Below are 27,985 nucleotides of genomic sequence, written 5' to 3' on the forward strand. Positions count from 1 at the left end.
AGGCCTTTTCACTTTTGTTTCTATATAAAAATGCTGTTTTATCATTGGGGTGTCTTCTGGACAATAAAGGTGGGTTACCAATACATATTTGGTATTGTTGGATTCAGCAGAATTGGGGCTTTTACAAACATTAAAATTTTTGGAAGTGAATGTAATCATTCTTAGAAAAAAAAACCACAAAATAAAAATACTTTTTTCTTTATTTCACTTTTTTTTTAACATATTTCATATTTGTCATATGTCATATGGCAACATAAAGAGTGTCTCCAGCCCTGGGACCTAACTGATGATTCTCATCCAGGTACCATCCCCATAAACATAGAACACAGCATGAAGGGGCTCAGTGAAGGAGGCAGTGAAGGTGTGTAAGCGCCTGATTGGCTCACTCAGCTCATAAAAGGAAAGGAGACCGGCCTCATAGTCCAACCAGATCCCAATTCTCCTGCAGGGAGTGATGTGGGGTAACTGTGTGCATTTACTGTCATGTCTCACTGAATATCTGTTATTATTCCCTCTGTACAAACCCCAGGACTTGTTATTATTCCCAATGCAGGACTGATATCCCCCCCTCTCTATACTGGGATAGGCCGCCCCTACCCCCCATATTCCTGATTCACTGACCTCCACTTTCCAGTAATGTCGCCCTGAGGGGAAACTCCTGCTGCTTAAAGCCTGAGCCAAATCCTGAAATCTCTCTGGGGATTGTGGGTAATGTAGTTCTGTTAGAGAATAGAAAGCAGATTTCCTGTCCCCTGATACAGATACAGAAATATGAGCCGTGTTTATATCCAATACCAGGTCTGTAGCCTCCTGCCCATAGATCCTTCCCTTTACCCCAGTCACAATCCCAGCTAAGCCTGTGAGTAATGTCTCTGAGATCCGACCCACATCCAGATCCCCTACAGCCGGGACCTTTATACCCTCTCTCTCTCTGCCCTCAGTATCTGCCCCCTCAGTACCCTCTCTCTCTCTGCCCTCAGTATCTGCCCCCTCAGCCCCACAAAAGGCAGCCCCATGGGATTCCCATTGTTCCTGTAGGACAGTGAGTGGATCTGCCATGTTGCACAGCTCCTCAATGTGCCGGATCTTCCTGGACAGCTCGTCCTTCTTTATTTCCAGCTGTTGGATCAGCTCAGTGAGTGTGAGTGAGAGCTCCTCTTTCTGCCTGGAGATGTCACTCAGGAGTCGCTTCTCTAGGGCTTCCAGCTCTTCCCTGATGCCCCTAAACAGGGCAGTGACTCTCTCTGTCTCACCGGCTGCCACTTCTGCCCCTTCTCTCCTGCGCTCCTGCAGCCTCTGGGCTCCTCTCTCAGTCTCCTCTCTCTCTGGGCTCAGTTTCTCCAGAACTTTCCTCAGTTTCTCTTTCTTCTTCTCAGAGGCCTCACTCAGCAGCTCCACCCTGTGGCCCCGGTGCCCCCCGGCCAGGCAGCAGGACACACAGATACAGGCAGAATCCTCACAGCAGTAATATTTCAGGGGTTCTTCATGGACTGAGCATTTCCTGTCGCCCAGGTGCATTGTGGGTTCTATTAAGACGTGTTTCTCTGACTGGCTGTGCCTCCGCAGGTGGGTATCACACAGAGAAGCCTCACAGTGCAGACAGGATATAACAGCGGGTACAGGGGAGTCACAGTAGGTGCAGGGAATCCCAGTCTCCCCCGGCTCAGTCGGACAGAACCGCGCTGCTATGTTCCCCAGAGTTCTGTTCCTGGGCAGGGCGGGGCGCTCCTGATACTCGGCTCTGCATTCAGGGCAGGAATAAGCCCCCAATCCCTCCTGGGTGTCCCATTTTTTCCCAATGCAGCCCCAGCAGAAGTTATGGCCACAGGGCAGCATTACCGCATTATACATCAGTATAAATGCTCAGGCAGATGGAGCAGCTCAGCTCCTCTCTCAGATCAGCAGCCGCCATCGCTGAGAGCAGAACGCGTTCTCTTTCCCCAGAGACAAACAGCACTTTGGACTCCTGTGAGTTAACCCTCTCAGTTGTGGCACAGTGTGTATCTGGCTCAGCTCAAAATGATCCTCTGTATTTGTATCAATCACAATGGGCTTGAGGCTGCATGATGCTTCCATTGGCTGCAATACTGCTTTCATTTGTAATTGGCCTATGGATTTCTCCGCTCCCAGACCAGCCTGACACAGGGAAACAACATGGCTTCCTCTGCTCTCTGTCCCCTTCATGAGGAGCAGGTACCTATGGGCTGGGAGCCGTTTCAGGGGATCTTGCCCTACAGATTTATGTGCTGCAACTCGTTAGTAATACTGACATAGCCACACAATCTCGCAACCCCAAACAACTGTTCAACACTTTCAACTCCCTTCTACACCCACCCAAGCTACTGCCGTCTCCTCCTCCATCACTTCTGAGGAGTTTGCTAGCTATTTTATAGATAAAATTCAAAAAATCTGCATGGAAATAAATCAGAACCCTAAGGACATGACACTATCAAACATTCCCTCAGCTGCTACTGTTCTTGAATCATTTCCCGCGCTCACCGAGGAGACCGTCTCCCTTCTCCTGTCTAAATGTCTAAAGCTCCCCTTACCCCCCGCTCTCTTGATCCTATTCCTTTTCATCTCATTCCTCCTCTTTCCCCTATATTCACTCCAACTCTCATTCAAACACGCAATCATCAAGCCTTCTCTGGATCCTACACTCCCCTCTAACTATCGGCCGATCTCTCCACCTTTCTCCTCAAAACTGCTTGAACAACATGTACATAACAAACTCTCACACTATCTAACATCTAACTTCGTACTTGACTCATTTCAGTCTGGCTTCTGCCCCCACCACTCTAGAGAAACTGCCCTCACTAAAGTAGTGAATGACTTACTCGCTGCCAAAGCAAAGGGCCACTACTCTCTCTAAATCCTGCTTGACCTTTCTGCAGCCTTCGACACTGTCGATCATTCTCTCTTGCTCCATATTCTCTCCTCACTGGGGATTCAAGATAAGGCTCTATCTTGGATCTTGGTCTCCCATTTGCCTTCCACCACCCTCAGACTCTCTCAGTTGGGGTACCTCAAGGCTCTGTTCTTGGACCCCTTCTATTTTCAATCTACACCACTGGTCTGGGTCAACTAATCAGCCCCTTTGGATTTCACTATCATTTTTATGCAGATGATACCCAAATCTACCTCTCTTCCCCAGACCTGCCCTCACTCCTAGCTCATGTCTCCGACTGTCTAACTGCAATTTCTGCATTCATGTCCTCTCACAACCTAAAAATTAACATGGACAAAACCGAGCTGGTCATCTTCCCACCCTCCCACTCCATTTCCCTGCCTGACATCACTGTCTGCGTGGTAAATATTAATATAACCCCAGTCCCACAAGCTCGCTGTCTACGAGTCACATTTGACTCTGCTCTCGCTTTCACTCCCCACATTCAAACACTCTCTAAATCCTGTCGGTTCCACCTCAAAAACATTGCACGCATTCGACCTTTCCTCACTCATGAGACAAAATTCTCATCCACACCCTCGTCATATCCATTCCTTAGACTACTGCAACTCACTGCTCTATGGGCTTCCCCTGTCTAAACTGACCCCACTCCAATCCATCATGAACAGTGCAGCCAGACTCATACCCCTCTCCTCCCACTCCCCAAGTGCCTCCCCTCTCTGCCAGTCCTTGCACTGGCACCTGACACATACAGCATTCAGTTCAAGATTCTTGTACTCACCTTCAAAGCACTCACTGGTGCCGCACCCCTCTATTTAACCACCCTGATCCCTAAGTACCCCCAGATGTAACCTTCCCTCTACACATGACCTCCTTCTCTCCTCCTCACCCTCACACCCAGGACTTCTCACGCGCTGCACCCATCCTCTGGAACGCCCTTCCCCGTCCCATTAGGCACTGCCAGACTCTCCAAGCCTTTCAACAATCTCTTAAAACTCACCTTTTTACTCAAGCCTATAACCTAAAACCCCCAAACACTGACTAACCACTGGTTTTCACCTCTCACTCGCACTGTGTAAATTGAAGGCGCTATTTAAATAGTAATAATACTACTGACATGTTTCTATGGATTTTCATAGGAACATGTCTGATCCATAATCTCCAAGTTGAGGTCCAAAAAGCAGGCCCCCATGTGGTTTACTTTGGACCTACATGATCTCCCTAAATAATGTGAATTGTTTTTATTATTTACAGTAACATAAAGTGATAAAACAAAGGGGAATAAATGGCTCTACACAAACTGAGAGGCTGACTGATCTGATTCTCAATCATGGGCTGCATTTGGACTTGGAAGAAAAGGGGTCCCTGAAACAACACAATAAATGCAGAAGATATTTATAAGCGCGGTTGGCTCGCACAATTCTATTGCCTGGAGGGACTGGGCAGAAGTGTTGGACTGGGGAGATAAAAACATTCAGTTGCTTTTGCTTCTCCTTATTGCAGTGTTGCCACCTGTCTGGTTTTGATACCGACATGTGACTTCCTGAGGAGTCAGGATTCTTCAGTAAATGAGTCTGTGGAAGCTTCACAAGTGATGGCTAGACAGATCATGAAGATCCTACGCCTTATGGTGCCTGGAATCGAGTTCCTTGGGCTCAGTGGGGTTCAAAATGCTCAGAGCAAGGTGGAGATTCAGAAGACCTTCATCATATCTTTTCAGATTCAACAGCAGTTGACTTGGTGGAGTCCAGAGAATCTATCCAAAAGTTGTTCCATAAAAAAGAGGTGAGCATTATAGCAAGCAAAATCCATGTTTCAAAGGACAATCCCTGCTTTGTAAAATGGATACTGTATTAGTACTGACGGGGGTGCCAGATAGGGTTGCCACCTGTCCGGTTTTGACCCAGACTGCCCAGGTTTTGGAAGGGCTGCTCAGGTCAAAACTTCCTGCCCGGTTTCCCAAATTAGGAAAACTAGGCAGGACTCAGTAACACTGATGTGGCTATTGGCCAATCGGCGAGCGCTGCATCATAGTCTGCCCTTGTGATGTCACGGCCATGCCTCCTCCCATTCCTCATAGACTGTAAGCTCTTCAGGATAAGGGCTTCATTCTAATAATGCATAGAAATTCTAAACACTTCTGTACAATGAGTACAGGACAGTTGGGAGGGGGGAGAGAATACAGACGGGAGCAGGAGAAGGGAGGGGGAGAGAGGAGAGAGGAGAAAACTGAGCAGACTGAGGATTTTTTTTGAGAACAGGAAATCTGACACAGAAGGAATGTGTGACACAAAAGAAGAAAATAAATCCTGTGTTTCTTTTGATAGAGGAGTCAGTGCAGCGTTTCTGTGAGTGCTTATGGCTGTATTTACATAGAGCTTTCTGATAAAGCTTACTGGGGTTCATTCATGAACACTGGGCAAATTTGCCCATGGGCAGTAACCCATAGCAACCAATCAGTGATTGGCTTTTTTCAGCCAGCTGCAGCTAGAACAATGAATGCAACAATTTGATTGGTTGCCATAGGTTACTGCCCATGGGCAAATTTGCCCAGTGTTGAGAAATGACCCCCAATGAGTTTTTACCTTTCTTTCTCCTTTAATTGGGATTTACACAAAATAATCCATAATGTTGATGAGGGAATACATTTTTCTCAATTAAAAAAACTGAACAGTCTTTACTGTGAAATCCCTAAGGAAGCCCAGGGGCACCTGCCTACCTGCCCTCAGAATGAAATGCATTACACCTTGAATGACCCCCTTTGTTTTATGAAGATCAAGGAGCTATCAAACCAAGCCAGGGATAAGCGAGAAGCACCAGTCAGGGTGGGGTTAAAAAAAATTCCAAAACTTGGAACGTCCCCCAGACCATGGTTTTTTCCATTGTTAAAAAGTGACTCTGCCTAGAGACACCGTCCATGAAAACTGGGGGTAATATCTGTTCCCAGTAGTGTAAGGGATGGGGCCCTGTTAGGTACCAGTAGCCTGAGCCGCTGCTCATTGTGGGAGAAGGGAAGGTTCTGTCAGTGCTGCCGCCCCACTCAGTATGGGCACAATTATCCCTATTGGGATAGAACCGTAGCCTCATTAAGCACTTCCTCTTCCTGTTTCCTTCTCTCCTGGGAGGAATCTCTTCCTGCTCTGAATGGAGGCAGCACACTGATGACCTCACTGTGCCAGACAGTAACCGGCAGCCATCTTGGGGGAGGCGCCCTCACTCCTGCAGGTACAACAGGTTAGGGCCCCACCTCGCAATGAGCCATAATATCACTTTGTTATTGTTCCTGCTGTTGTGGTTCCCATTGGGAACTGTATTATTGATTTAGTAGGAGAGTTTTGCCGGTGGGGATAGAGTTATAGCGCTGCTTTACCCTAAGGCTTTGTTGAAGGGAAGTTGTGGGTAACTTGGCAAAGGGTCAATGTGGCCCTGAAATGTTTCCCACTCCTATAGCAGTAGGAACTCTGAGAGGATTTACCCCTGTGCAGGTTTAAATAATTATTTATTTCTTTTATTAGGCAAAAAATTATTTTGGGGCTTGGCAGGTCTTTACAAAATCCCTTAGTTAGGAAATTACTTGCAGCTGGAGCAGGTGACTGGGGCAGGGAAGGCAAAAGAATGAATGGTCATAATGATTAGTTACCCTCCTGCACCCCTACTGCCCCCTGTGGCTCAGCCTGGACGCTGCATCCCATGAACAGGCAGTTCCAGTTCTAACCTGGGCAGATCCCAACACCGACACAAAGAGTTAATTCATTTAGTCACACAATTACATACAGGCTATGGGCTCAAAGCTTATTACATTTAATATTACAAAAGGAAACAGTGCATCTCTGTACAGAAAGAATGTTACAAAGAGACCTACATAATATCAAATTGCAAAGTGTAAAGAAAATAAAAGTGAATAAAACAGTTCTTTTCTATACATCCCAACTGTCCCGCTTTTCACGGGACAGTCTCGATTTTTATACTACATCCTGCAGTCCCGGATTGTTGTTAGAATGTCCCGCTTCTTCAGCACCGCCGCCTTTACTCCACTCAAGCCGAACCCAGCCGCCTTTACTCCACTCAAGCCGAGCCCAGCCGCCTTTACTCCACTCAAGCCGAACCCAGACGCCTTTACTCCACTCAAGCCAAACCCAGCCGCCTTTACTCCACTCAAGCCAAACCCAGCCGCCTTTACTCCACTCAAGCCAAACCCAGCCGCCTTTATTCCACTCAAGCCGAGCCCAGCCGCCTTTACTCCACTCAAGCCAAACCCAGCCGCCTTTACTCCACTCAAGCCAAACCCAGCCGCCTTTACTCCACTCAAGCCAAACCCAGCTGCCTTTACTCCACTCAAGCCAAACCCAGCCGCCTTTACTCCACTCAAGCCAAACCCAGCCGCCTTTACTCCACTCAAGCCAAACCCAGCCGCCTTTACTCCACTCAAGCCAAACCCAGCCCACTTACAACAAGAAAAATACAGGATGCTTCTCCGTGTTTGTAAGACTCCCATTGGCTGTGCTCACTCACATGGCTAGGGAAAGGGGCTGGATTTCTGCCCACCTTGAGTGCACTTTAACCCTTTCTCTTCAAACTCTTCCTTATTATCCTCCACTTACAATTTGGTGTATTTACAAACACACGGTGGGGATCTGGCTGAGCCATAAAAAAACAGGTAAAGCAAAAGAAAAATGCAAGTGAAAAGCAAATCTTGGAAGTGAAGGAAAAGCACAAAACAGAAATACTGGAAGAAGAGCAAACAAAAGATAAGGAAAGGGAAATAAAAAGCAAAGATCTTGGGAACAAAGGTAGATAGGGTATATACTGTGGTAAATTATATATCATCTCTGTTTATATAGAGCCAATATATTTAGCAGCTGTTATACAAAGTATACCAACAATATGACTGTGGCCCTTTTTCTTAAGTCTTTTGTGTACCTAACAAACACGTTTTGACTAGAAAGTGCTTAAAACATTAGTGCACTTGGTGTGTCTGATGCTGCCATTCCAACCATGGAAAAAGAGGGTGTTTTGTAATGTGGGTGTGGTCAAAAGGGGCGTGGCCAAAATATTGCAGCACTCAGCGTGGCATATACAATTGTCCCTCTTTTTAATTTTTAAATGTTGGGAGGTATGCTTTTCTATAATCCACCAATTGTCCCAGCTTCTTGCCCAATGGTCTGGTTCTGATTAGTCCTATATGGTGAGTCCCTTTCCCACAGTCCCCTGCTGGAATATCTAGTTATGGGCCTGAGACCCAATGTTGTTAGTATTAACTCTTATGGTGCCAGCACAATACTGCTCTGGCATAACAGCAGGAAACAGCTGCTTGTAGCCCAAATGTAACACAGGTGCCATATATTATGTATCAGTGCCTACATGGGGGGTGGGGGGTTTGATAGTCAAAATGGGACAGAATACACCTTTAAATGGACAGTATACACCCATTTTCAAAATGAGCTCAATGAACAGGGCTTGTGCTCAACATTTCTTTTGTTATAATTACAAAATATCTATGGTGTCTGTTATTCCTGGCACTATAGAAGAATATGAAGCTAGTTTCACTTTAGCACTTCCTGTCACTTCCTGGTCCTACAGAGCAATGGAGAATATGATACAATCATTAAGTATCCACTAAGAGGCCCTTATAATGAGCTACCCAATGCTACTGCTTAGAGAAGGGAGGCATTTCTTTAAAGAGAGATAGGGAGCTGTGAACTAATTGCCCTGTTTATAAAGGAAAGGGGGGTAAAGGGGAAAGGAAGACATCACAAGAAATTGTCATATGGCAGAATAAAGTGTCTCCAGCCCTGGGCCCTAACTGATGATTCTCACCCAGGTACCATCCCCATAAACATAGAATGCAGCATGAAGGGGCTCAGTGAAGGAGGCAGTGAAGGTGTGTAAGCGCCTGATTGGCTCACTCAGCTCATAAAAGGACAGGCGTCCGGCCTCATAGTCCAACCAGATCCTGATTCTCCTGCAGGAAGGGACATGGGGTAACTGTGGCCATTTATTGTCATGTCCCACTGAATATTTGTTATTATTGCCTCTGTACAAACACCAGGACTTGTTATTAATCCCAATACCAGATTGCCTGCCTCCCCTCTCTATACTGGGATAGGCCGCCCCTACCCCCCAGCCCCCTGAAACACTGACTTCCACTTCCCAGTAATGTCGCCCTGAGGGGAAACTCCTGCTGCTTAAAGCCTGAGGATAAACCTGAAATCTTTCTGGGGATTGTGGGTAATGTAGTTCTGTTAGTGAGTGGGAAGCAGATTTCCTGTCCCCTGATACAGATACACGATTATGAGCCGTGTTTATATCCAGTACCAGGTCTGTAGCCTCCTGCCCATAGATCCTTCCCTTTACCCCAGTCACAATCCCAGCTAAGCCTGTGAGTAATGTCTCTGAGATCCGACCCACATCCAGATCCCCTACAGCCGGGACCTTTATACCCTCTCTCTCTCTGCCCTCAGTATCTGCCCCCTCAGTACCCTCTCTCTCTCTGCCCTCAGTATCTGCCCCCTCAGTATCCTCTCTCTCTCTGCCCTCAGTATCTGCCCCCTCAGTATCCCCTCTCTCTCTGCCCTCAGTATCTGCCCCCTCAGTATCCTCTCTCTCTCTGCCCTCAGTATCTGCCCCCTCAGCCCCACAAAAGGCAGCCCCATGGGATTCCCATTGTTCCTGTAGGACAGTGAGTGGATCTGCCATGTTGCACAGCTCCTCAATGTGCCGGATCTCCCTGGACAGCTCATCCTTCTTTATTTCCAGCTGTTGGATCAGCTCAGTGAGTGGGAGTGAGAGCTCCTCTTTCTGCCTGGAGATGTCACTCAGGAGTCGCTTCTCTAGGGCTTTCAGCTCTTTCCTGATGCCCCTAAACAGGGCAGTGACTATCTCTGTCTCACCGGCTGCCGCTTCTGCCCCTTCTCTCCTGCGCTCCTGCAGCCTCTGGGCTCCTCTCTCAGTCTCCTCTCTTTCTGGGCTCAGTTTCTCCAGAACTTTCCTCAGTTTCTCTTTCTTCTTCTCAGAGGCCTCACTCAGCAGCTCCACCCTGTGGCCCCGGTGCTTCCCGGCCAGGCAGCAGGACACACAGATACAGGCAGAATCCTCACAGCAGTGATACTCCAGAACCTTGTGATGTACAGAACATTTTCTCCCAATAAAGGAAGCGGTGGGCTCAGTGAGTACATGTTCTGCCGACTGGCTGTGCCCCCGCAGGTGGGTATCACACAGAGAAGCCTCACAGTGCAGACAGGATATAACAGCGGGTACAGGGGAGAGGACACAGTAGGTGCAGGGAATCCCAGTCTCCCCCGGCTCCGGCTCAGTCGGACAGAACCGCGCTGCTATGTTCCCCAGAGTTCTGTTCCTGGGCAGGGCGGGGCGCTCCTGATACTCGGCTCTGCATTCAGGGCAGAATTTGTCATTTATGTGGACCTTATATCTGTAGTACTATAAGGGGAAAATTGTAGTTCACTCAGAAGTAAACCTCAAAACAAGTGTTTGAAATTTATTCTGGATGGGAGGGGAAGCCAGTGCTGGGATTGGCAGAGAGACTGGCAGGGGAGGAGCGGTTGCTAAGGTGTATGAGCCTGGCAGCAGGAGTCATTATGGGCTGGAGAGGGGACAGTCTCTGGGGGGAGGCCAATTAGCAGAGAGTTACAGGGGTCTAGACATGATATAATGAGAGAGTGAATAAGAACTTTGGCAGCATCCTGGGGGATAAATGATTGTATTTTGGAAATATTTCTGAGGATATGAGGAGTGAAGATCAGGGCGAAAGAGGATAACCCCAAGGCACCGGGCCTGGGGTAATAGTGGAATTGTTCTGGGAGGTTATGGGTGTTGGATGGGGGAAACAGAACCAATTCTGTCTTAGAGAGGGTTAATTTAAGGTAACGTTGGGACATCCAACTAAAAAGAGCAGACAGGTAGGAAGAGACACAAGTTAAGAGCTCTGGGGTAAGATTAGGAGAGGAGAGGTAGATCTGAGCATAGAGGTGGTACTGACAGCCATATGAGTTGATTAGTTGCCAAGTGAGGAGGTATAGAGATAAAATAGTAAGGGGCCCAGTGTGACGTCCCTGAGCACGGGACCAGACTATGGGCACATAAGCAGCACAGGGGAAGGTAACGGTACAACAGAGCTTTATTAACAAGCAATCCCTTTGGTTCAAAATTAGGTTTAACTGCTCAACAGGAGCACAACTGTAGGGAGTATTTGTGGCCTAGTCCCTCTGGCAGTGCCCGGACGCACGCAGCAGGCTGACATGTGTGTGACAGTTATTTAGTAGATCTGGGCCACCAGTCTGGTTTGAGTCACAGCCCAGTAATGAGTAGCCCCCCCTGCTGTAAGTGCTGTATGGTCTCTGCACATAAAGTCCCTTATAATAGTCACTTGCAGCTCCCAGGCAGCCCAGTAACAGCTCCCCTCACAGTGAGTCTCCCAGTTACACTTCTGTAGGTGTGGGGATAACTGGGAGTATAACTCGGGTGCTGGAGTATTACTCAGGGGACAGTGCTGGGGAAATGCAATCCACAAGGAGGGGACACAGCAGCTTACCCCACTCTGCTTTGCAGCCACCAGTTCCCACTGCAGCCTTTCCAGCAGCTTCTCCCTCAGCAGCCACTTTCTCTACCCTCTGACCTCTTGAGCCAACTGCTTCCTGTCCATGGGACCTCCTGGCCCCTCCCTCCTGAGCCAGCATCTTCCAGAGCTATTAGGAGTCTTTTCACATCCCCCTTCCCCCTAGACGTGGGAAGACCGTAGGACGCTCCTTGTCCTGTACAGGGCCGGATTTCTGTTTTGGGCGCCCCGAGGCCGCCCCTGTCGGTCGCCCCCTCCCCACCCATGCGCATGCGCGAAAGCGCCCCCAGTGCGCATGCGCGAAAGCGCGCCCCCCCCCGTGCGCATGCGCGAAAGCGACCCCATCAGTGCGCATGCGTTCCTTAAAACGCCCATACGGAGCAGTGGGGAGAGGTCCCGACTGCTCCGTATGGGAGCCAAATTTAATTTTTTTTTTGCGGCGGGGCGGCATGCCGCCCCTAAACTTCTGCCGCCCTAGGCCCGGGCCTTTGTGGCCTCTCCACAAATCCGGGCCTGGTCCTGTACAGTCCTCACCGTCCCTTTTTGAGAGTCCATCTGCATTCCCATGGTGGCTCCCCTTGCGGTGCTGTATAGTAAAGTTGAACTGCTGCAAAGCTAGGCTCCACCTCAGCAATTTCCCATTGTCTCCAGAAACACGTTGCAACCAGCTCAGAGGGTTATGGTCAGTGACCACAGTGAAATCACTTCCAAACAGATAGGGCTGCAATTTCTTTAAGGCCCACACAATGGCCAGACACACTTTCAATTGTAGCATATGCAACTTCCCGGGGAAGCAGCTTCCGGCTCAGGTATATAATGGGGTGCTCACCTCCCTTCTCATCCACTTGGGACAGCACCAATCCCATAGGTGGAGGCGTCAGTGTGGACAATGAATCCCTGGCTGAAGTCAGGTTACCACTCGTGGGCGTCTTTTACTCGTCAGATCAGTTCAGCTCAGCACTGTAGTTAGGGATAAAGCATCGGTAATACCCTGCTTTCCCCAAAAAGGCTAACACCTGTCTTTGTGTTGTGGGAGTGGGCCAGTTTACTATGGCTTCAACCTTGGCCGGTTCTGGCATCACTCGCCTGCTTCCCACCCGATGGCCCAAATATTGGACCTCAGCCATCCCAAAGTGGCACTTCCCTGGTTTAAGGGTAAGCCCAGCCTGCCTGATCCTTTCCAGCACCCTCTGTAGGTGCTGCACATGTTCCTCCAAGGTGTTGCTAAATATGGCTATATCATCCAGATATGCCTGAGAAAACTCTTAGAACCCCTCCAACAGTTGATTTACTACCCGTTGGAATGTAGCTGGGGCGTTTTTCATTCCAAATGGTATGACTGTAACTGGAACACGCCATAGGGAGTGATAAAAGCAGACTTCTCTTGGTCCCCTGGCGCCAAAGGAATCTGCCAGTCCTCGGCTTAGGTCTAGAGTGGTGAGGTATTTGGCATTCCCCCTGTGGTCAAGCAGTTCATCCACCCGGGGCATTGGGTAGGCATCTGTAACTGTCACTTGGTTCATTTTCTACACAAAAGTGCTGCCATCCTTCTTGGGGACTAATACTACTGGTGATGCCCAAGGGCTCTGTGGGAACAAACATCCCTAATGCCAAAATTTCCTCTACTTCCTTTTTCATGGCAGCCCATATGGATTCTGCTATCCTGTATGCTGGGGTGCAAACCGGGGCACTTTCTGTATTCACTTGATGGACAACCCAATTGGTGCAGCATGGTCGCTCAGAAAACTGATACTGAAACCTTTGGAGCAGCTAAAACAACTGCTCACTCTGCTCATTGGTTAGCTGCTCACTAATAGCAACATCCTCCATAGCCTCTTGTAAGAGGTCAGGGAGAGCCTCCTCATGGTGTCCCTCTTCCAGCAGACTACAAATGGCAGCCACGGTGCCTTCTCTTTCTACATACGGTTTCATCATATTTATATGATCCGTCTTATAATGGTCCTAGTTATCAAGAGGGGAGACCACGTAAGCAGTGTCATGAATGGATTGTACCACGACATAGGGCCCTTCCCAGGCTGCTTGCAACTTGTCTGACCTTATTGGTGTCAGCAGTAACACCTTGTCCCCCGGCCTGAACCACCGGTCCCTGGCATTCCTATCATACCAAACTTTTTGTTTGGTCTGAGCAGCTGTCCCTTCACCAGAGCAGTCATTCTCTCTAGACGTTTTCGAAATTGTAGAACATAAGGAACTACAGGGAACTCAGGGAATTGGGCTCCCCCCTCCCAGTACTCCCTTAGCAAGTCTAGGGGACCCCAAACCCGCCTCCCATACAACAACTCAAAAGGAGAGAACCCAGTAGACTCTTGGGGAACTTCTCTATATGCAAACAGAAGACAGGGCAGAAACTTCTCCCGGTCACCTTCTCCAGCCTCCACAAAGTTCGTAGCATGTTCTTATGAGTCCAATTGAAACGCTCACACAAGCCATTAGTTTGGGGGGTGATACAGGCTTGAGCAAAGAGAGGTGACTCCACAGCACTGCCATACACACTGAAGTAATTGGGACATAAACTGTGGCCCTTGATCGGATAGGATCTCACTAGGAAACCCTACTCATGAATAAATCTGAATCAATGCATCTGCAACAGCTGGGGCATCAATTCTGCATAAAGCCACCGTCTCTGGGTACCGGGTGGCATAGTCCACCATAGTAAGTATATATTGCTTGCCTGTCCTGCTGGGTCGGCTAAGGGGTCCTATCAAATCAACAGCAACTCTCTGGAATGGCTCCCCTATCACTGGTAGGGGTCGCAATGTATGCTTGTCTCCACTTTTCCCAACCCTCTGACAGCTGTCATAGGATCCGCAGAACTGTGCCACTTGTTGTGACAACCCTGGCCAATAGAAACAGGCAATAGCGGGTGCGAGAAATCGCTTGGTGCCCTGCGAGGGGTACCTCATGTGCAAGGTGAAGTAACTGGGTCCTAAATTTGGCAGGCACCAACAACTGAGGGCATGCTTCCCTTTGTTTTCCCCTAGGGTTTTTGAGGACTCTATAGTACAACCCGTTCTCCTGCACTATTTGTTCCCCTGCTTCGGTACCTACCACCCCTTGCCCAGCTCTGTCTCGTAATGGCTGGAGACTAGGGTCTGCTGCTTGTTCAGCCCTAAAATCCTGCCAATTACCTATGTCACATCTGTCTGCCCACTTACCTCCTGGACAACTGCCGGTGGCTCGCCTGCCGTCTCATGATGCTGCAGCAAATGTCTCCCACATCATTCCCAAGCAGGACATCAGCAGGAAGCTGATCCATAACCCCCACTTCATGCAGCACGGGCCCTTCTCCCCAGTCCAAAGTCACTTGTGCAATTGGCACCTCTCTGCGCTGTCCTCCAGCCAGAATCACTCGGGCCATTTTCCCCGGAATGTGGACCACACTAGGTTCCGTAAAGGCACCAGAGTCCAGGAAACCTTCCACTGGGTTTCCATCTACTTGCAATGGAATCACATGGCATTTTCTATTGGACTGATCTGCCCAGTGTATCTGCATTACTGTAAATTCAGGTGTCTCACTTAAAGGAGACATATCCTATAAAAATGATGAATGTACCAGGGAATTATACTCCTCTAGATATAGAAGGATTGTGCTTAAAGTTGTGTTTCTGACTGATTTATTGAGAAATTCCCCCAAATCCCCACTAGCCCCGCCCATCTGTGCCACTTCCTGCTAGCTGAATTCTCTGAATGTGCAGGGGGGCCGGCGGCTCTCAGTACCCTGCACTGTAGGATAGGAACCAATCAGCAGCTAGGCTGACCTAATAGGGAACTGAAGCCTGTCTGTGCTTGTGTGAGTGCAGGGCTGTGATTGGCTCTCCCCCTCCTACTGTGCTTCTGGCAGGGACCGTTAGGACACACCCACCCCTCATGTGAAACCCAGACAGGGACCTGAGAGGATCTATAGGGAGCTCCAGTAAAGGGGCCATTGTTACAGATAGGGTTAATGTTTAGCCCAAAGGGAAACCAGCACCGGATATTATTCATAATTGCCTACAGGGTTAGGGGTTTTCCCATTTATCCAATATGTCTCTGTAGGGACCCCAAAGAATTGGGCCCCTTCAGGATTAGTTCCCCTTTAGACAGGCACCATGAGGGTGCCCTTATGTGATATGGACACCTAAAGGTGGTCCTAGGTGTTTATGTGTGAAAAGGGAGTTTCCCTGTTATGCAGCAGCAACCACTAGGTGGCAGTGTGCTGCAATATAAAAAGGGCTGACACCCATTTTGTGAAGGTCTTCGTCCTGGGACTGCTTCTTGTAAAGAAGTGTATAACAGGCTTGTGTTCTAGTACAGGAGGTACTGTAATAGGTCACTCTAGAAGTGACATGCAGGCTAGAGAGAACGGGCAGTGACAGCCCCAACAGGAGAGAGAGGGGTTAAGACCACCCAGCACTCATGGCTGGAGTTAAGGACCTGTAGTGTGTAGTAAGGGGAGCCAAGTCAGCACCTGGGAGTGTTCCCAGTGAAGGGGCCCTACGCGTGGACCGGGGTGAGTTCCTAGGTGGAAGCATCCGGCGGGAGTACCGGGGGTAGCCCAAAGAGAGAGAGTGTGACTTGAGCCGTCTGTGTGACATCCTCTGAAGTGTTCTGCCTGCATCAATAAACAAGTTCATCTGGTTCATCATCATAACCGGTGTCTTGGCTGTTCATATACTGAGGATCCTCAACTGCCTGGTAAGCAGCTATCCCCAAGGGAGGGGCAAGGTACCGGGAGTTGCGGGGAGTCCGGGTCCAAGGAGGACCTCATAGAGTTTTCCCAGGGAGGAGACATATAGTTCTACCTATACCTACCCTGGGTGGAGGCACACCATTTATATCATACCTGTCCCCCATAAATAAGCGGGGGCTCAGGGCTCCTGTAGCGCCACACGCAGGTGATTGCGTGTTTAAAGTACAACCATAGCCAAAATAGGGTTACATCTCCTTTAAGTTTTTTAGGCAGGTCACACTCTGCACTTTCCTTTTGAACAGTGGCAACAGGTCGAGTAGGCGTCACCTTTGGAGCCCCTGACACAGAAGCAGCTCGCTGGTTTAGAGGGCAAGAAGCTTGAAAGTGCCCCACATCGAAAGCAGCTTCTAGGCCCAGCCCCTGTTGCGGGGGGTGGGGTGCAGCATTAGTGCCAGGGGAACGTGGATGAGAGCCTGGCAGCTCTCTTTCCCTGGAACCTGTTGTACCTGGTCCTTGGGGCCCTCTCTTGGTGGGCATCCTGGTTTCCATATACTTGTCTGCCAACTGGGCAGCTTCTTCTACTGTCTGTGGCTCACGGTCCACAACCCACTCTCAGACTTCTTGGGGGCACCGCTCCAAAAATTGCTCTTTCAGGCATAATTGCCTTAAGTCCTCCATTGTTTCAGCCCCAGACCCTTTAACCCACTTGTCAAGGGCCCTTGATAACTTATCCTGGGGGGTCTTTAGCAGTGACCGGAATGTTTGCCGGTAAAACTCTGTGATGATAACGGATCAGCAACGTTTGTTTAATCTCCTTATAGTCCAGTCTTTGTTCATCAGACAAGGCCCGAAACATAGCACTGGCCCTTCCAGTTAGCTTGCCGAATAAACTGGGTAATGTAAAGCTTGTGAGGATTATAGATACATTTATAGCTATACAGCACCAGTTTAACCTTAGAAGGGGTTAACACAGCAATAAAAATCAGGTTATGTGAACTCTCACCACACTGCAGCCCGTTCTTTATGTACTCAACTTTATTATTATGTATTCCACAGTAATCTCAAGGTGCTTGTGCACTCACACAAGCACAGACAGGCTTCAGTTCCCTATTAGGTCAGCCTAGCTGCTGATTGGTTCCTATCCTCAGTGCCGCCAGCCCCCCTGCACATCCAGAGAATTCAGCCAGCAGGAAGTGGCACAGATGGGCGGGACTAGTGGGGTTTCGGTGAAATTTCTCAATAAATCAGTCCGAAACACCCCCACACAAACCTCCTTTGGCTTCTTCCAGTGCTTAAGGCATTTGTGACATTCTGACCAGTACAGTGCCTTCAGGAAGTCACCTTTACCCGCCCGTCACCACTTCCTGTCATGAATCAGTTAAAAGCCGAGTCTATAGCCGACACTGGGGGTGCCAGGCAGTTAGTTGTTGGAGTCCCCAAGGCGAGTACCTATACAGTGGTTGCACAGGAAAAGCTTTTCAATAGGAAGCAGAGGGGCCCAGTTTCCCGGCACAGCACTGTAATGGCCATATTGTGTAGTAAGAATGATAGCAACAAAACTGGCAAGAGAAGAAATTATTTTATTTTTTTTTTTTTTTACACAATATGTCTCCATTAAATATTTTCATAATGCAAACTGAAAGGAATAAATTACTAAATAAAACCACGGCCCTTTGAGAGCAGCTAATGTTCTAACTAATGATTCTCAGCCATTCCCCATAATTCCACAAACAAAACACAGCATGAAGGGGCTCAGTGAAGGAGGCAGTGAAGGTGTGTAAGCGCCTGATTGGCTCACTCAGCTCATAAAAGGACAGGCGTCCGGCCTCATAGTCCAATGAGATCCTGATTCTCCTGCAGGAAGGTGAGTGGGCGACGTCAGTGACTTTACTGTCATGTCTCACAGAGTATTTATTCTTTTCTCTGAATAAACCCCATGACTTGTTGTTATTCCCAATACAAGACTCAATTCCTCTCCTCTTTATACTGGGATAGGCCACCCCTATGCCCCAGTAGCCAGATTCGTTGCCCACAACATCCCAATAATATCGGCCTGTGTGGAAACTGCGGGTGCTTAAGATCTGCCCGTGATACTGGAACCTCTCGGGCGTCTGCGGGATGCGCTGGTCAGTTCGGGAATAGGAAGCAGATTTCCGATCTCCTGGTACGACGACATTATTAGCAGCCGTGTTTATATCCAGTAACATCCCCGCAGCCTCCTGCCCACAGATCCACCCCTTTGCCTCAGTCACAATCCCAGCTAAGCCTGTCAGCAATATTTCTGAAATGAAACCAACATCCAAATCCTCTACAAATGGGATGTTTTTAGCGTCTCCATCTCTTCCCTCAGTATCTGCCCCCTCAGTATCCCCTCTCTCTCTGCCCTCAGTATCTGCCCCCTCAGCCCCACAAAAGGCAGCTCCATGGGATTCCCATTGTTCCTGTAGGACAGTGAGTGAAGCTGCCATGTTGCACAGCTCCTCAATGTGCCGGATCTTCCTGGACAGCTCGTCCTTCTTTATTTCCAGCTGTTGGATCAGATCTGTGACCTGGAATAGAAGTTTGTCTTTCTGCCTGGAGATCTCACTATGTTCCCGAGCTTGATGTTCCTCTGCAGGGCAGGGCGCTCCTGATACTCAGCTCTGCAATCAGGGCAGGAATAAGCCCCAGTTGCCTGTTGGGAATTCAGAGCACTCACCACGCAGCCCCGGCAGAAGTTATGGCCACAGGGCAGCATTACCGGATCAGTATAAATGCTCAGGCAGATGGAGCAGCTCAGCTCGTCTCTCAGGTCCGTCGATGCCATTGTAGAAAGGAATAAACAGCTTCTTACGGACAAACAGCAGCCCTATATGTCACAACTCTCAGCTTCTGGTTTGGTTATACCGTATATACTCGAGTATAAGCCGAGTTTTTGAGCACAAAAAATGTGCTCAAAAAGTAACCCTCGGCTTATACTCGAGTACACTTCCTCCAACCTACCTCCTTCCACTTGTGCCGGGTCGCGATCTGGCGATGTAGGTCGCTCGCACCCCCTCCCCCCATGGACGGACGTGGGTTCGTGCTCCTATGTGCTCGTTCGTGCGCGCTCCTATGCACTCTCCCGCTGGAACTCCCCAGTACAAAAGCGCCCAATAACACATGGGGAGAACAGGTGCATAAATAGAAAATGCCGGGAAAGCTCGTCCCAGAGCAGGGTCTGCGAGACTGCGAGTCATGTGACAGCGGGCGGATTACACAGACATTTGACTTGGCCTCACTGTGGATGCCGCTCATTGACACAAACCCGGTGCAGATAGTGACAGGGAGAGCGGAGAGCAGTAAAGATGAACGCGGAACGGGACCTGTCCCCCCCTCACCCCCAACATCGTGCGTGCCCTTCATGACCAGATGTATGAGAAGCACAAGGTGGCGGCCCTGGAGATAGAGAAGTGAGTAGGGAGGTAGCCGAGCAGTGTGATACAGCAACAGGGTTTGCCCAGTTGGAGTTGGACTACAGCTCCCAGAAGCCCCTGATAGTGGGGATTGCAGTAAAACAGCTGGAGGGCTGCAGAGTAGGCATTACCTGACAGTAACGTTTTATAGGGTTGGTAAGGCAGCAGTTGTGATGCTCAGGCCTGATCTATGGAACAAGGGAGAGAGAATGCCCTGGATTTAACTTCTTTGTGCTTCACTGAGTGTCTCTTTAAGGGGGCAGTGTTCAGCTGTGTTTGATATGGGGGTGCTCAATAAGACTGCTATATGCTACAGTTGGGGTAGCACCCCAGAATGGACCACCGTCCAAGGGGGGGGGGGGGGCGCGTGTTACTGTGGTGGGACTTGTACACTGGGGTCCAAGTACTTAATAATTAGTATGGTAGCTTCCTTAGCGTTCCCAAACTTGCTTATGTCTGTTGCTGTAGCATTTTTCTTTCCCTAAAGTTATCTATTTATTTATCTGTTATTTATTTGATTATTGAAACTTAGCAGTAGCTGCTGCATTTCCCACCCTCGGCTTATACTCGAGTCAATAAGTTTTTCCAGTTTTCTTAGGTAAAATTAGGTACCTCGGCTTATATTCGGATCGGCTTATACTCGAGTATATACGGTATATCAAGTTCAGTCAGTTCCGGGCAGTGAGAAGAACTGGTTGCTGGAAATTGTCTAGAAAGAGAGAAAACGTTAGTATCTCCGGCATGTAAATATGTTACTATAGGGCAATACATACAGATACACTGCGGCCTGTTAGTGGCAAGGCAGCAACATGTACGTGTCACATGATAAATACTGGCCTACGTTCCCTCCCCCTAGCGTGGCTTCTGTGATACAGGGGATAATGTCTATGGAGATTTCACAACATACAGCAGTTTAAATGCAAATATATTGTGAATTATAACAGATAAAAGCAACAAGTAAGTGGAGATAAGGTGGGGGGAATCAAAAAGAACCGCAGAGCTTCCCAATACACAGTAAGTCAGTAAGTAGGGGGTTACAGTGAGGGTAGGAGAGCGCGGCTCAGTCAGTAGGGGGTTACAGTGAGGGTAGGAGAGCCCAGCTCAGTCAGTAGGGGGTTACAGTGAGGGTAGGAGAGCGCGGCTCAGTCAGTAGGGGGTTACAGTGAGGGTAGGAGAGCGCGGCTCAGTCAGTAGGGGGTTACAGTGAGGGTAGGAGAGCGCGGCTCAGTCAGTAGGGGGGTTACAGTGAGGGTAGGAGAGCCCAGCTCAGTCAGTAGGGGGTTACAGTGAGGGTAGGAGAGCCAAGCTCAGTCAGTAGGGGGTTACAGTGAGGGTAGGAGAGCCCGGCTCAGTCAGTAGGGGGGTTACAGTGAGGGTAGGAGAGCGCAGCTCAGTCAGTAGGGGGTTACAGTGGGGGTAGGAGAGCGCAGCTCAGTCAGTAGGGGGTTACAGTGAGGGTAGGAGAGCGCGGCTCAGTCAGTAGGGGGGTTACAGTGAGGGTAGGAGAGCCAAGCTCAGTCAGTAGGGGGGTTACAGTGAGGGTAGGAGAGCCAAGCTCAGTCAGTAGGGGGGTTACAGTGAGGGTAGGAGAGCCAAGCTCAGTCAGTAGGGGGTTACAGTGAGGGTAGGAGAGCCAAGCTCAGTCAGTAGGGGGTTACAGTGAGGGTAGGAGAGCCCGGCTCAGTCAGTAGGGGGGTTACAGTGAGGGTAGGAGAGCGCAGCTCAGTCAGTAGGGGGTTACAGTGGGGGTAGGAGAGCGCAGCTCAGTCAGTAGGGGGTTACAGTGGGGGTAGGAGAGCGCAGCTCAGTCAGTAGGGGGTTACAGTGAGGGTAGGAGAGCGCGGCTCAGTCAGTAGGGGGGTTACAGTGAGGGTAGGAGAGCCAAGCTCAGTCAGTAGGGGGGTTACAGTGAGGGTAGGAGAGCCAAGCTCAGTCAGTAGGGGGGTTACAGTGAGGGTAGGAGAGCCAAGCTCAGTCAGTAGGGGGGTTACAGTGAGGGTAGGAGAGCCAAGCTCAGTCAGTAGGGGGGTTACAGTGAGGGTAGGAGAGCCCAGCTCAGTCAGTAGGGGGTTACAGTGAGGGTAGGAGAGCCAAGCTCAGTCAGTAGGGGGTTACAGTGAGGGTAGGAGAGCGTGGCTCAGTCAGTAGGGGGGTTACAGTGAGGGTAGGAGAGCGCAGCTCAGTCAGTAGGGGGTTACAGTGGGGGTAGGAGAGCGCAGCTCAGTCAGTAGGGGGTTACAGTGGGGGTAGGAGAGCGCAGCTCAGTCAGTAGGGGGTTACAGTGAGGGTAGGAGAGCGCGGCTCAGTCAGTAGGGGGTTACAGTGAGGGTAGGAGAGCGCGGCTCAGTCAGTAGGGGGGTTACAGTGGGGGTAGGAGAGCGCAGCTCAGTCAGTAGGGGGTTACAGTGAGGGTAGGAGAGCGCGGCTCAGTCAGTAGGGGGGTTACAGTGAGGGTAGGAGAGCCAAGCTCAGTCAGTAGGGGGTTACAGTGAGGGTAGGAGAGCGCGGCTCAGTCAGTAGGGGGGTTACAGTGGGGGTAGGAGAGCGCAGCTCAGTCAGTAGGGGGTTACAGTGAGGGTAGGAGAGCGCGGCTCAGTCAGTAGGGGGGTTACAGTGAGGGTAGGAGAGCCAAGCTCAGTCAGTAGGGGGTTACAGTGAGGGTAGGAGAGCCCGGCTCAGTCAGTAGGGGGTTACAGTGAGGGTAGGAGAGCCCGGCTCAGTCAGTAGGGGGTTACAGTGAGGGTAGGAGAGCCCGGCTCAGTCAGTAGGGGGTTACAGTGAGGGTAGGAGAGCCCGGCTCAGTCAGTAGGGGGTTACAGTGAGGGTAGGAGAGCCCGGCTCAGTCAGTAGGGGGTTACAGTGAGGGTAGGAGAGCCCGGCTCAGTCAGTAGGGGGTTACAGTGAGGGTAGGAGAGCCCGGCTCAGTCAGTAGGGGGTTACAGTGAGGGTAGGAGAGCCCGGCTCAGTCAGTAGGGGGTTACAGTGAGGGTAGGAGAGCCCGGCTCAGTCAGTAGGGGGTTACAGTGAGGGTAGGAGAGCGCGGCTCAGTCAGTAGGGGGTTACAGTGAGGGTAGGAGAGCCCGGCTCAGTCAGTAGGGGGTTACAGTGAGGGTAGGAGAGCGCGGCTCAGTCAGTAGGGGGTTACAGTGAGGGTAGGAGAGCCCGGCTCAGTCAGTAGGGGGTTACAGTGAGGGTAGGAGAGCCCGGCTCAGTCAGTAGGGGGTTACAGTGAGGGTAGGAGAGCGCGGCTCAGTCAGTAGGGGGTTACAGTGAGGGTAGGAGAGCGCGGCTCAGTCAGTAGGGGGTTACAGTGAGGGTAGGAGGGTCAGTCAGTACTGGAATAGTTTAGAAGAAATCCCACAGTTCATGTGTATAATCTCAGTAGACAATACCACACTTACCTATAGATTTTAGCTTCCGGTAGGTATCACTAAGGGCCCCCCCTTCCTATACAAGTAAAACATTTAACATTTCACAGAAGATTTATAAACAACCGGAAGCTGTTTTCCTCTTCCCGCCGGGCAGTTAATCTATTACCATAACTTTTTCGGCTATTTCATGTGCCAGCCAATAGCGAACCTGGCCTCCCAAGAATGTTATTGGCCAACCCATTTGTCATTTAAGGAGTTTAGGAGTTTAACAAGGAGTTAGGAATGGACACCCTCTCTCTTCTGCTTATTCTACAGGTAATTGCTGCACTATTTCCACCTTCACTGTGGCCCTGAATACTGCATTTTTGCTAGTTTATTGGGTAATTGCTGCACTATTTCCACCTTCACTGTGGCCCTGAATACTGCATTTTTGCTAGTTTATTGGGTAATTTAGCTAGTTCTATTTCCATTCTCAATTCCCAATTTTGCATGCCCCCTATTCCTGTGCTCCAGCAATTTGTTGATTTTATGACCCCCATCGTAAACTCCTCTCAACAAATTTGTAGTTCGGTGTATCTTTGGGCTGATCTTCACTTGTGCACTTCTCTCATCCTGGGACTCAGCTGATTGATTTAATTTGTAATGTAACTAGCTGCAATCAGTCCTGATTCCCCAGTCCTGTGTTCAGGAGTGACCCAGCTTGCTCTCCCTATATCTTAGGAACCTCATTTGGGAAAGCAGCGCTAGGGTAGCAGCGCACAAGTGAATCCTTCCAAAGTGAATCCTTCACAAGTGAACTGGAAAAGGAGTTTAACAAGAGGAGCAACAGGAGGAATAACTAGGGAAGCAACAGCAGAAGACCGGCAGCCTCAGTCCATTTGAATCAAGACCCAGTTTACTTGCAAAATGTCATTGCTCTTATTAGTTTTATCTTTCATGTTTGTGCTTCCAAAGGTAACTTCTTCCTTTAACCCCCCAGCTGCCTGTCCCTACTCCATAACAATATCTCCCCCCAGCTGCCTGTCCCTACTCCATAACAATATCTCCCCCCAGCTGCCTGTCCCTACTCCATAACAATATCTCCCCCCAGCTGCCTGTCCCTACTCCATAACAATATCTCCCCCCAGCTGCCTGTCCCTACTCCATAACAATATCTCCCTCTCTGCTCCATGCTACACACTGCTGCTCTTACAATCTTTATATATTTTTGCAAAATCTAGCACCTCCAACCAATACCTCACAAAAGCATAACGATTTTAAATCATTCTCACACCCCCTCTCCCTCCCCTTACTGCCCCTACTGGCCGCAGGCGATATCTCTCCCAATCCCGGTCCCTGCCATATACCCATTTCCTATCGCCCACGCAATGCTTCTCTTCTGGTAAAACCCTCACAAACCGCTAACCCGTCTAACCTTATTCCCATTCCCACTCTCTCCCCTTCCTATCTCCCCTTCCCTTGTGCCCTTCTCAATACCCCTCTGTAACTAACAAAGCCGCTTTTATTCATCATCTGTTTTGCCCCAAGTCTTTTCCCCTTTTTGCCATAACAGAGACCTGGCTCTCTCAGAATGATAATGCTATTGAGGCAGCTCTCTCCTATGGTGGCCTTTCATTCTCTCACACTCCCCGCATTACTGGCCGTGGGGGAGGGGTTCTGCTCTCCCCTCATTGCCGGGTTAAACTAATCCCTATACCCCCTACTTTCAGGTTTCCTTCTTTCGAGGTGCATACGGTTCAGCTGTTCCTCTCTCTGTGCGGGGGGGGCAGTTGGTTACAGACCTCCTTCTTCAAAATCCTTGGCTACTTTTCTCTCTGACTTTGAATCCTGGCTTTCTTTGTTTCTATGCTCTGACCCCCCTGCAATCATTTTAGATGACTTCAATTGCCATATAGATGCCCCCTCTCAGCCCTGGCCATCGCAATCTCTCCATCTAACCTCCTCCTTTGATCTCCGGCAATGGGACTAATACAGCTACCCATAAGGATGGGCATTTTCTAGATCTGGTCTTTTCTAAAAATCTAGATCTATCTACATGTAACAGTGAGCCTTTTCCTCTTTCAGATCATTATCTTATCTCCTTTTCTATCTCGCACGTGTCTCATTCTCCCTCTAACTCTCAGCCTAAAACCCTGATTCGCAACATGCGAATGGTTGATATAACTGCTCTCTCTAACTCTTAGTTCTAGCCTCTCCTCCTCCTGTGCTTCCTCTGATCCTGAGTTACTGGTAAATACCTACAACTCAATTTTATCATCTGCAATTAACACCCATGCCCCCCTGCAGCCCCAACGCAGTCGTGCCCACAATCCCCGTCCCTGGCTTAACCCTCAGACGCGATTTCTGCGCTCCTGTGTACAATCTGCTGAGCGCATTTGGAGGAAATCCCGCGTTAAAGCTGACTTCCCCCACTATAAATCCCTTATGGTGTGCCTCAATACTGCCCTATCCCAGGCCAAGCAAGCATACTATAACACACTTATAAATAATAATAAATCAAACCCGCGGCGCTTATTCTCCATATTTAACGCGCTACTTCATCCCTCACCTAATGAATCAATCGTATCTGAACACCCCCCCCCAGGACTTTGCTGACTTCTTTAAAAGCAAAGTCGATTCTATCCGCAAACAATTTTCCCAACCCTCAGATACCGGTAATCTCAGCCTTCCTAAATCTCCTCTCTCCCTATTCAGCTCCTTCAGTCTCGTAACAGAGTCTGAAGTCTCTCAGCTTCTCCGATCCTCTCCCCCTACTCCCTGCTCACTGGGCCCTATGCCCCCATCCCTACTAACAGTGTGCCCCTGCCCTTACTCCAGCTCTTACCCACATATTCAATTCCTCTCTGGCTTCTGGTACTTTTCCCTCTCTATACAAACAAGCATGTGTCAAACCCATTCTTAAAAAGGCTACACTGGACCCGTCCTGCCTTTCTAACTACCGTCCCGTCTCTCTCCTGCCCCCCCCCCGTCTCTCTCCTGCCCCCTGTCTCTCTCCTGCCCCCCAGCCTCTAAATTCCTGGAACGTCTTGTCTTTTCTCGTGTCACTAACTTCCTCTGCCCCATAATCTGCTGGACCCTATGCAGTCTGGTTTTCGGCCTGCGCCCCACTGAGACGGCCTTATGTAGAGGGGCAAATGATCTCCAGACTGCCAAGGCCAAAGGACGCTACTCGGTTCTCATTCTCCTAGACCTTTCCTCTGCTTTTGATACTGTCGCCCATTCTGTCCTTATGCAGATTCTCTATTCTCTGGGGATCCGGGATCAGGCTGCATCCTGGTTCTCTTCCTATCTCTCTAACCACTCCTTCTCTGTCGCTCTTACTAACAAATCCCCTACCCCGGTTCCGCTTAGTGTGGGGGTTCTGCTTAGTGTGGGGGTTCTGCTTAGTGTGGGGGTGCCGCTTAGTGTGGGGGTGCCGCTTAGTGTGGGGGTGCCTCAGGGCTCTGTGCTTGGTCCCCTGCTGTTCTCCCTGTACAGTCTCTCTCTAGGAGACCTTATTTCTTCTTTTGGTCTTAAATACCACCTATATGCAGATGCCCCCAGATATATTTAGACCCCCCTGCACTAACTGCTGATGTTCAAACCCAGATTGGTAACTGCCTCCCGGCTATCTCCTCCTGGATGAACCGACGCCAGCTCAAACTTACCCTAGCTAAAACAGAGCTCATGGTCTTCCCGCCCAAACCTGGCCCTCCTCCTCCTTTCACCATTACTATTGATGGCATGACCATCAACCCTGTAAATTCTGCACGCTGCCTTGGGGTTATTTTTGACCAGTCCCTCTCCTTCTCTAACCATATTAATAACACTGCCAAAACCTGCCGCTTTTTCCTCCGCAATATTGCCAAGATACGCCCCTTTCTTTCACAAGTGACAGCTAAAACACTAATCCATGCCCTTATCCTTTCCCGCTTAGATTACTGCAATCTCCTGTTAACCGGCCTCCCAGACTCCCACCCTGCTCTCTCCTAAGAGGGATCCTGCTCAGCCTCAATTAAGCTCACTAGCATGGCTGCCTGTTAAGCAAAGGATAGCTTACAAAATCCTTCTGCTGACATTCAAAGCCCTTCCCTCCTCTGCTCCTCACTACATTCCCTCACTGGTCTCCCTGCCCCTCACTCCATTCCCTCACTGGTCTCCCTGCACCTCACTCCATTCCCTCACTGGTCTCCCTGCTCCTCACTACATTCCCTCACTGGTCTCCCTACATGTTCCTGGTCGTCTCCTCCGCTCCTCTCAGAGCCTCCGTCTCTTTACACCATCCACACCCACTGCGCTCTCTCGTCTTAACCCTTTCTATCTCGCTGCTCCTTACCTCTGGAACTCTATCCCTGAATCCCTCCGTAGGGAACACTCACTAACTCTCTTTAAGAAAAAACTCAGCTGTTACCTTCTGGGGCACTAAGACAAGGGAAAATTGTATCATACTTACCGTGATTTTCCTTTCCTGGGAGTACTCCATATCAGCACTATCTGGGATATCCCCGCCCCCATGCCCCATCAGAAGGATCCTCCCCAAAGCTTTAAAAGCCACCCCCACCCCCTCTATGGCGTCTTTGTTACGAGCTTTAAGACTACCATTGCATAAGGGATGGGAACATGCTGATATGGAGTACTCCCAGGAAAGGAAAATCACGGTAAGTATGATACAATTTTCCCTTTTCCCTGGTCGTACTCCATATCAGCACTATCTGGGACATAGCAAGCTAATACCCAGTTGGGAGGGAAACTAGGCTCTGGCAGACTTCTGGATGGTACTGCAATAACTTTGCTGAACGTCATAGTAACCTATCCATTGTCATGCTAACAACTTCAGGAAAAGAACCTAGCAATGTATTCAAGACTTCTAATAGGATTGGCTGATCTCAAACCCAAACCAGGAGAAAGAATGAACAGTGATACTAAGGAAAGAAGATCCTGCTAGGACCCAGACCTACACAGAGAAACACACACAGTGAGTGTGACCCCAAACTGACCATCTCATCGCCACTTGGTTAGAGGTGGACAGTG

The 27,985-nt window shown here is 49.5% G+C and overlaps 1 protein-coding gene and 1 pseudogene across 1 annotated transcript; both read right to left on the minus strand.

Annotated features, from left to right (window-relative positions):
• Positions 1 to 261: 261 nt before the first annotated feature.
• On the minus strand, positions 262 to 1,912 carry LOC100497707 (annotated as a pseudogene).
• Positions 1,913 to 6,693: 4,781 nt separating this feature from the next.
• Positions 6,694 to 19,049, minus strand: LOC100497860 (E3 ubiquitin/ISG15 ligase TRIM25). Its single transcript, XM_031904266.1, has 3 exons — positions 18,776 to 19,049; positions 9,494 to 10,258; positions 6,694 to 9,349 (listed from the first exon to the last, which is right to left on the minus strand). The coding sequence occupies exons 1-3, from the start codon at positions 18,974 to 18,976 to the stop codon at positions 8,708 to 8,710; spliced, it is 1,608 nt and encodes a 535-aa protein (XP_031760126.1). The 5' UTR covers positions 18,977 to 19,049; the 3' UTR covers positions 6,694 to 8,707.
• Between the last annotated feature and the right edge of the window lie 8,936 nt (positions 19,050 to 27,985).

Source organism: Xenopus tropicalis, chromosome 6, assembly GCF_000004195.4.
Source record: "Xenopus tropicalis strain Nigerian chromosome 6, UCB_Xtro_10.0, whole genome shotgun sequence".
NCBI classification, from domain to species: Eukaryota; Metazoa; Chordata; class Amphibia; order Anura; family Pipidae; genus Xenopus; species Xenopus tropicalis.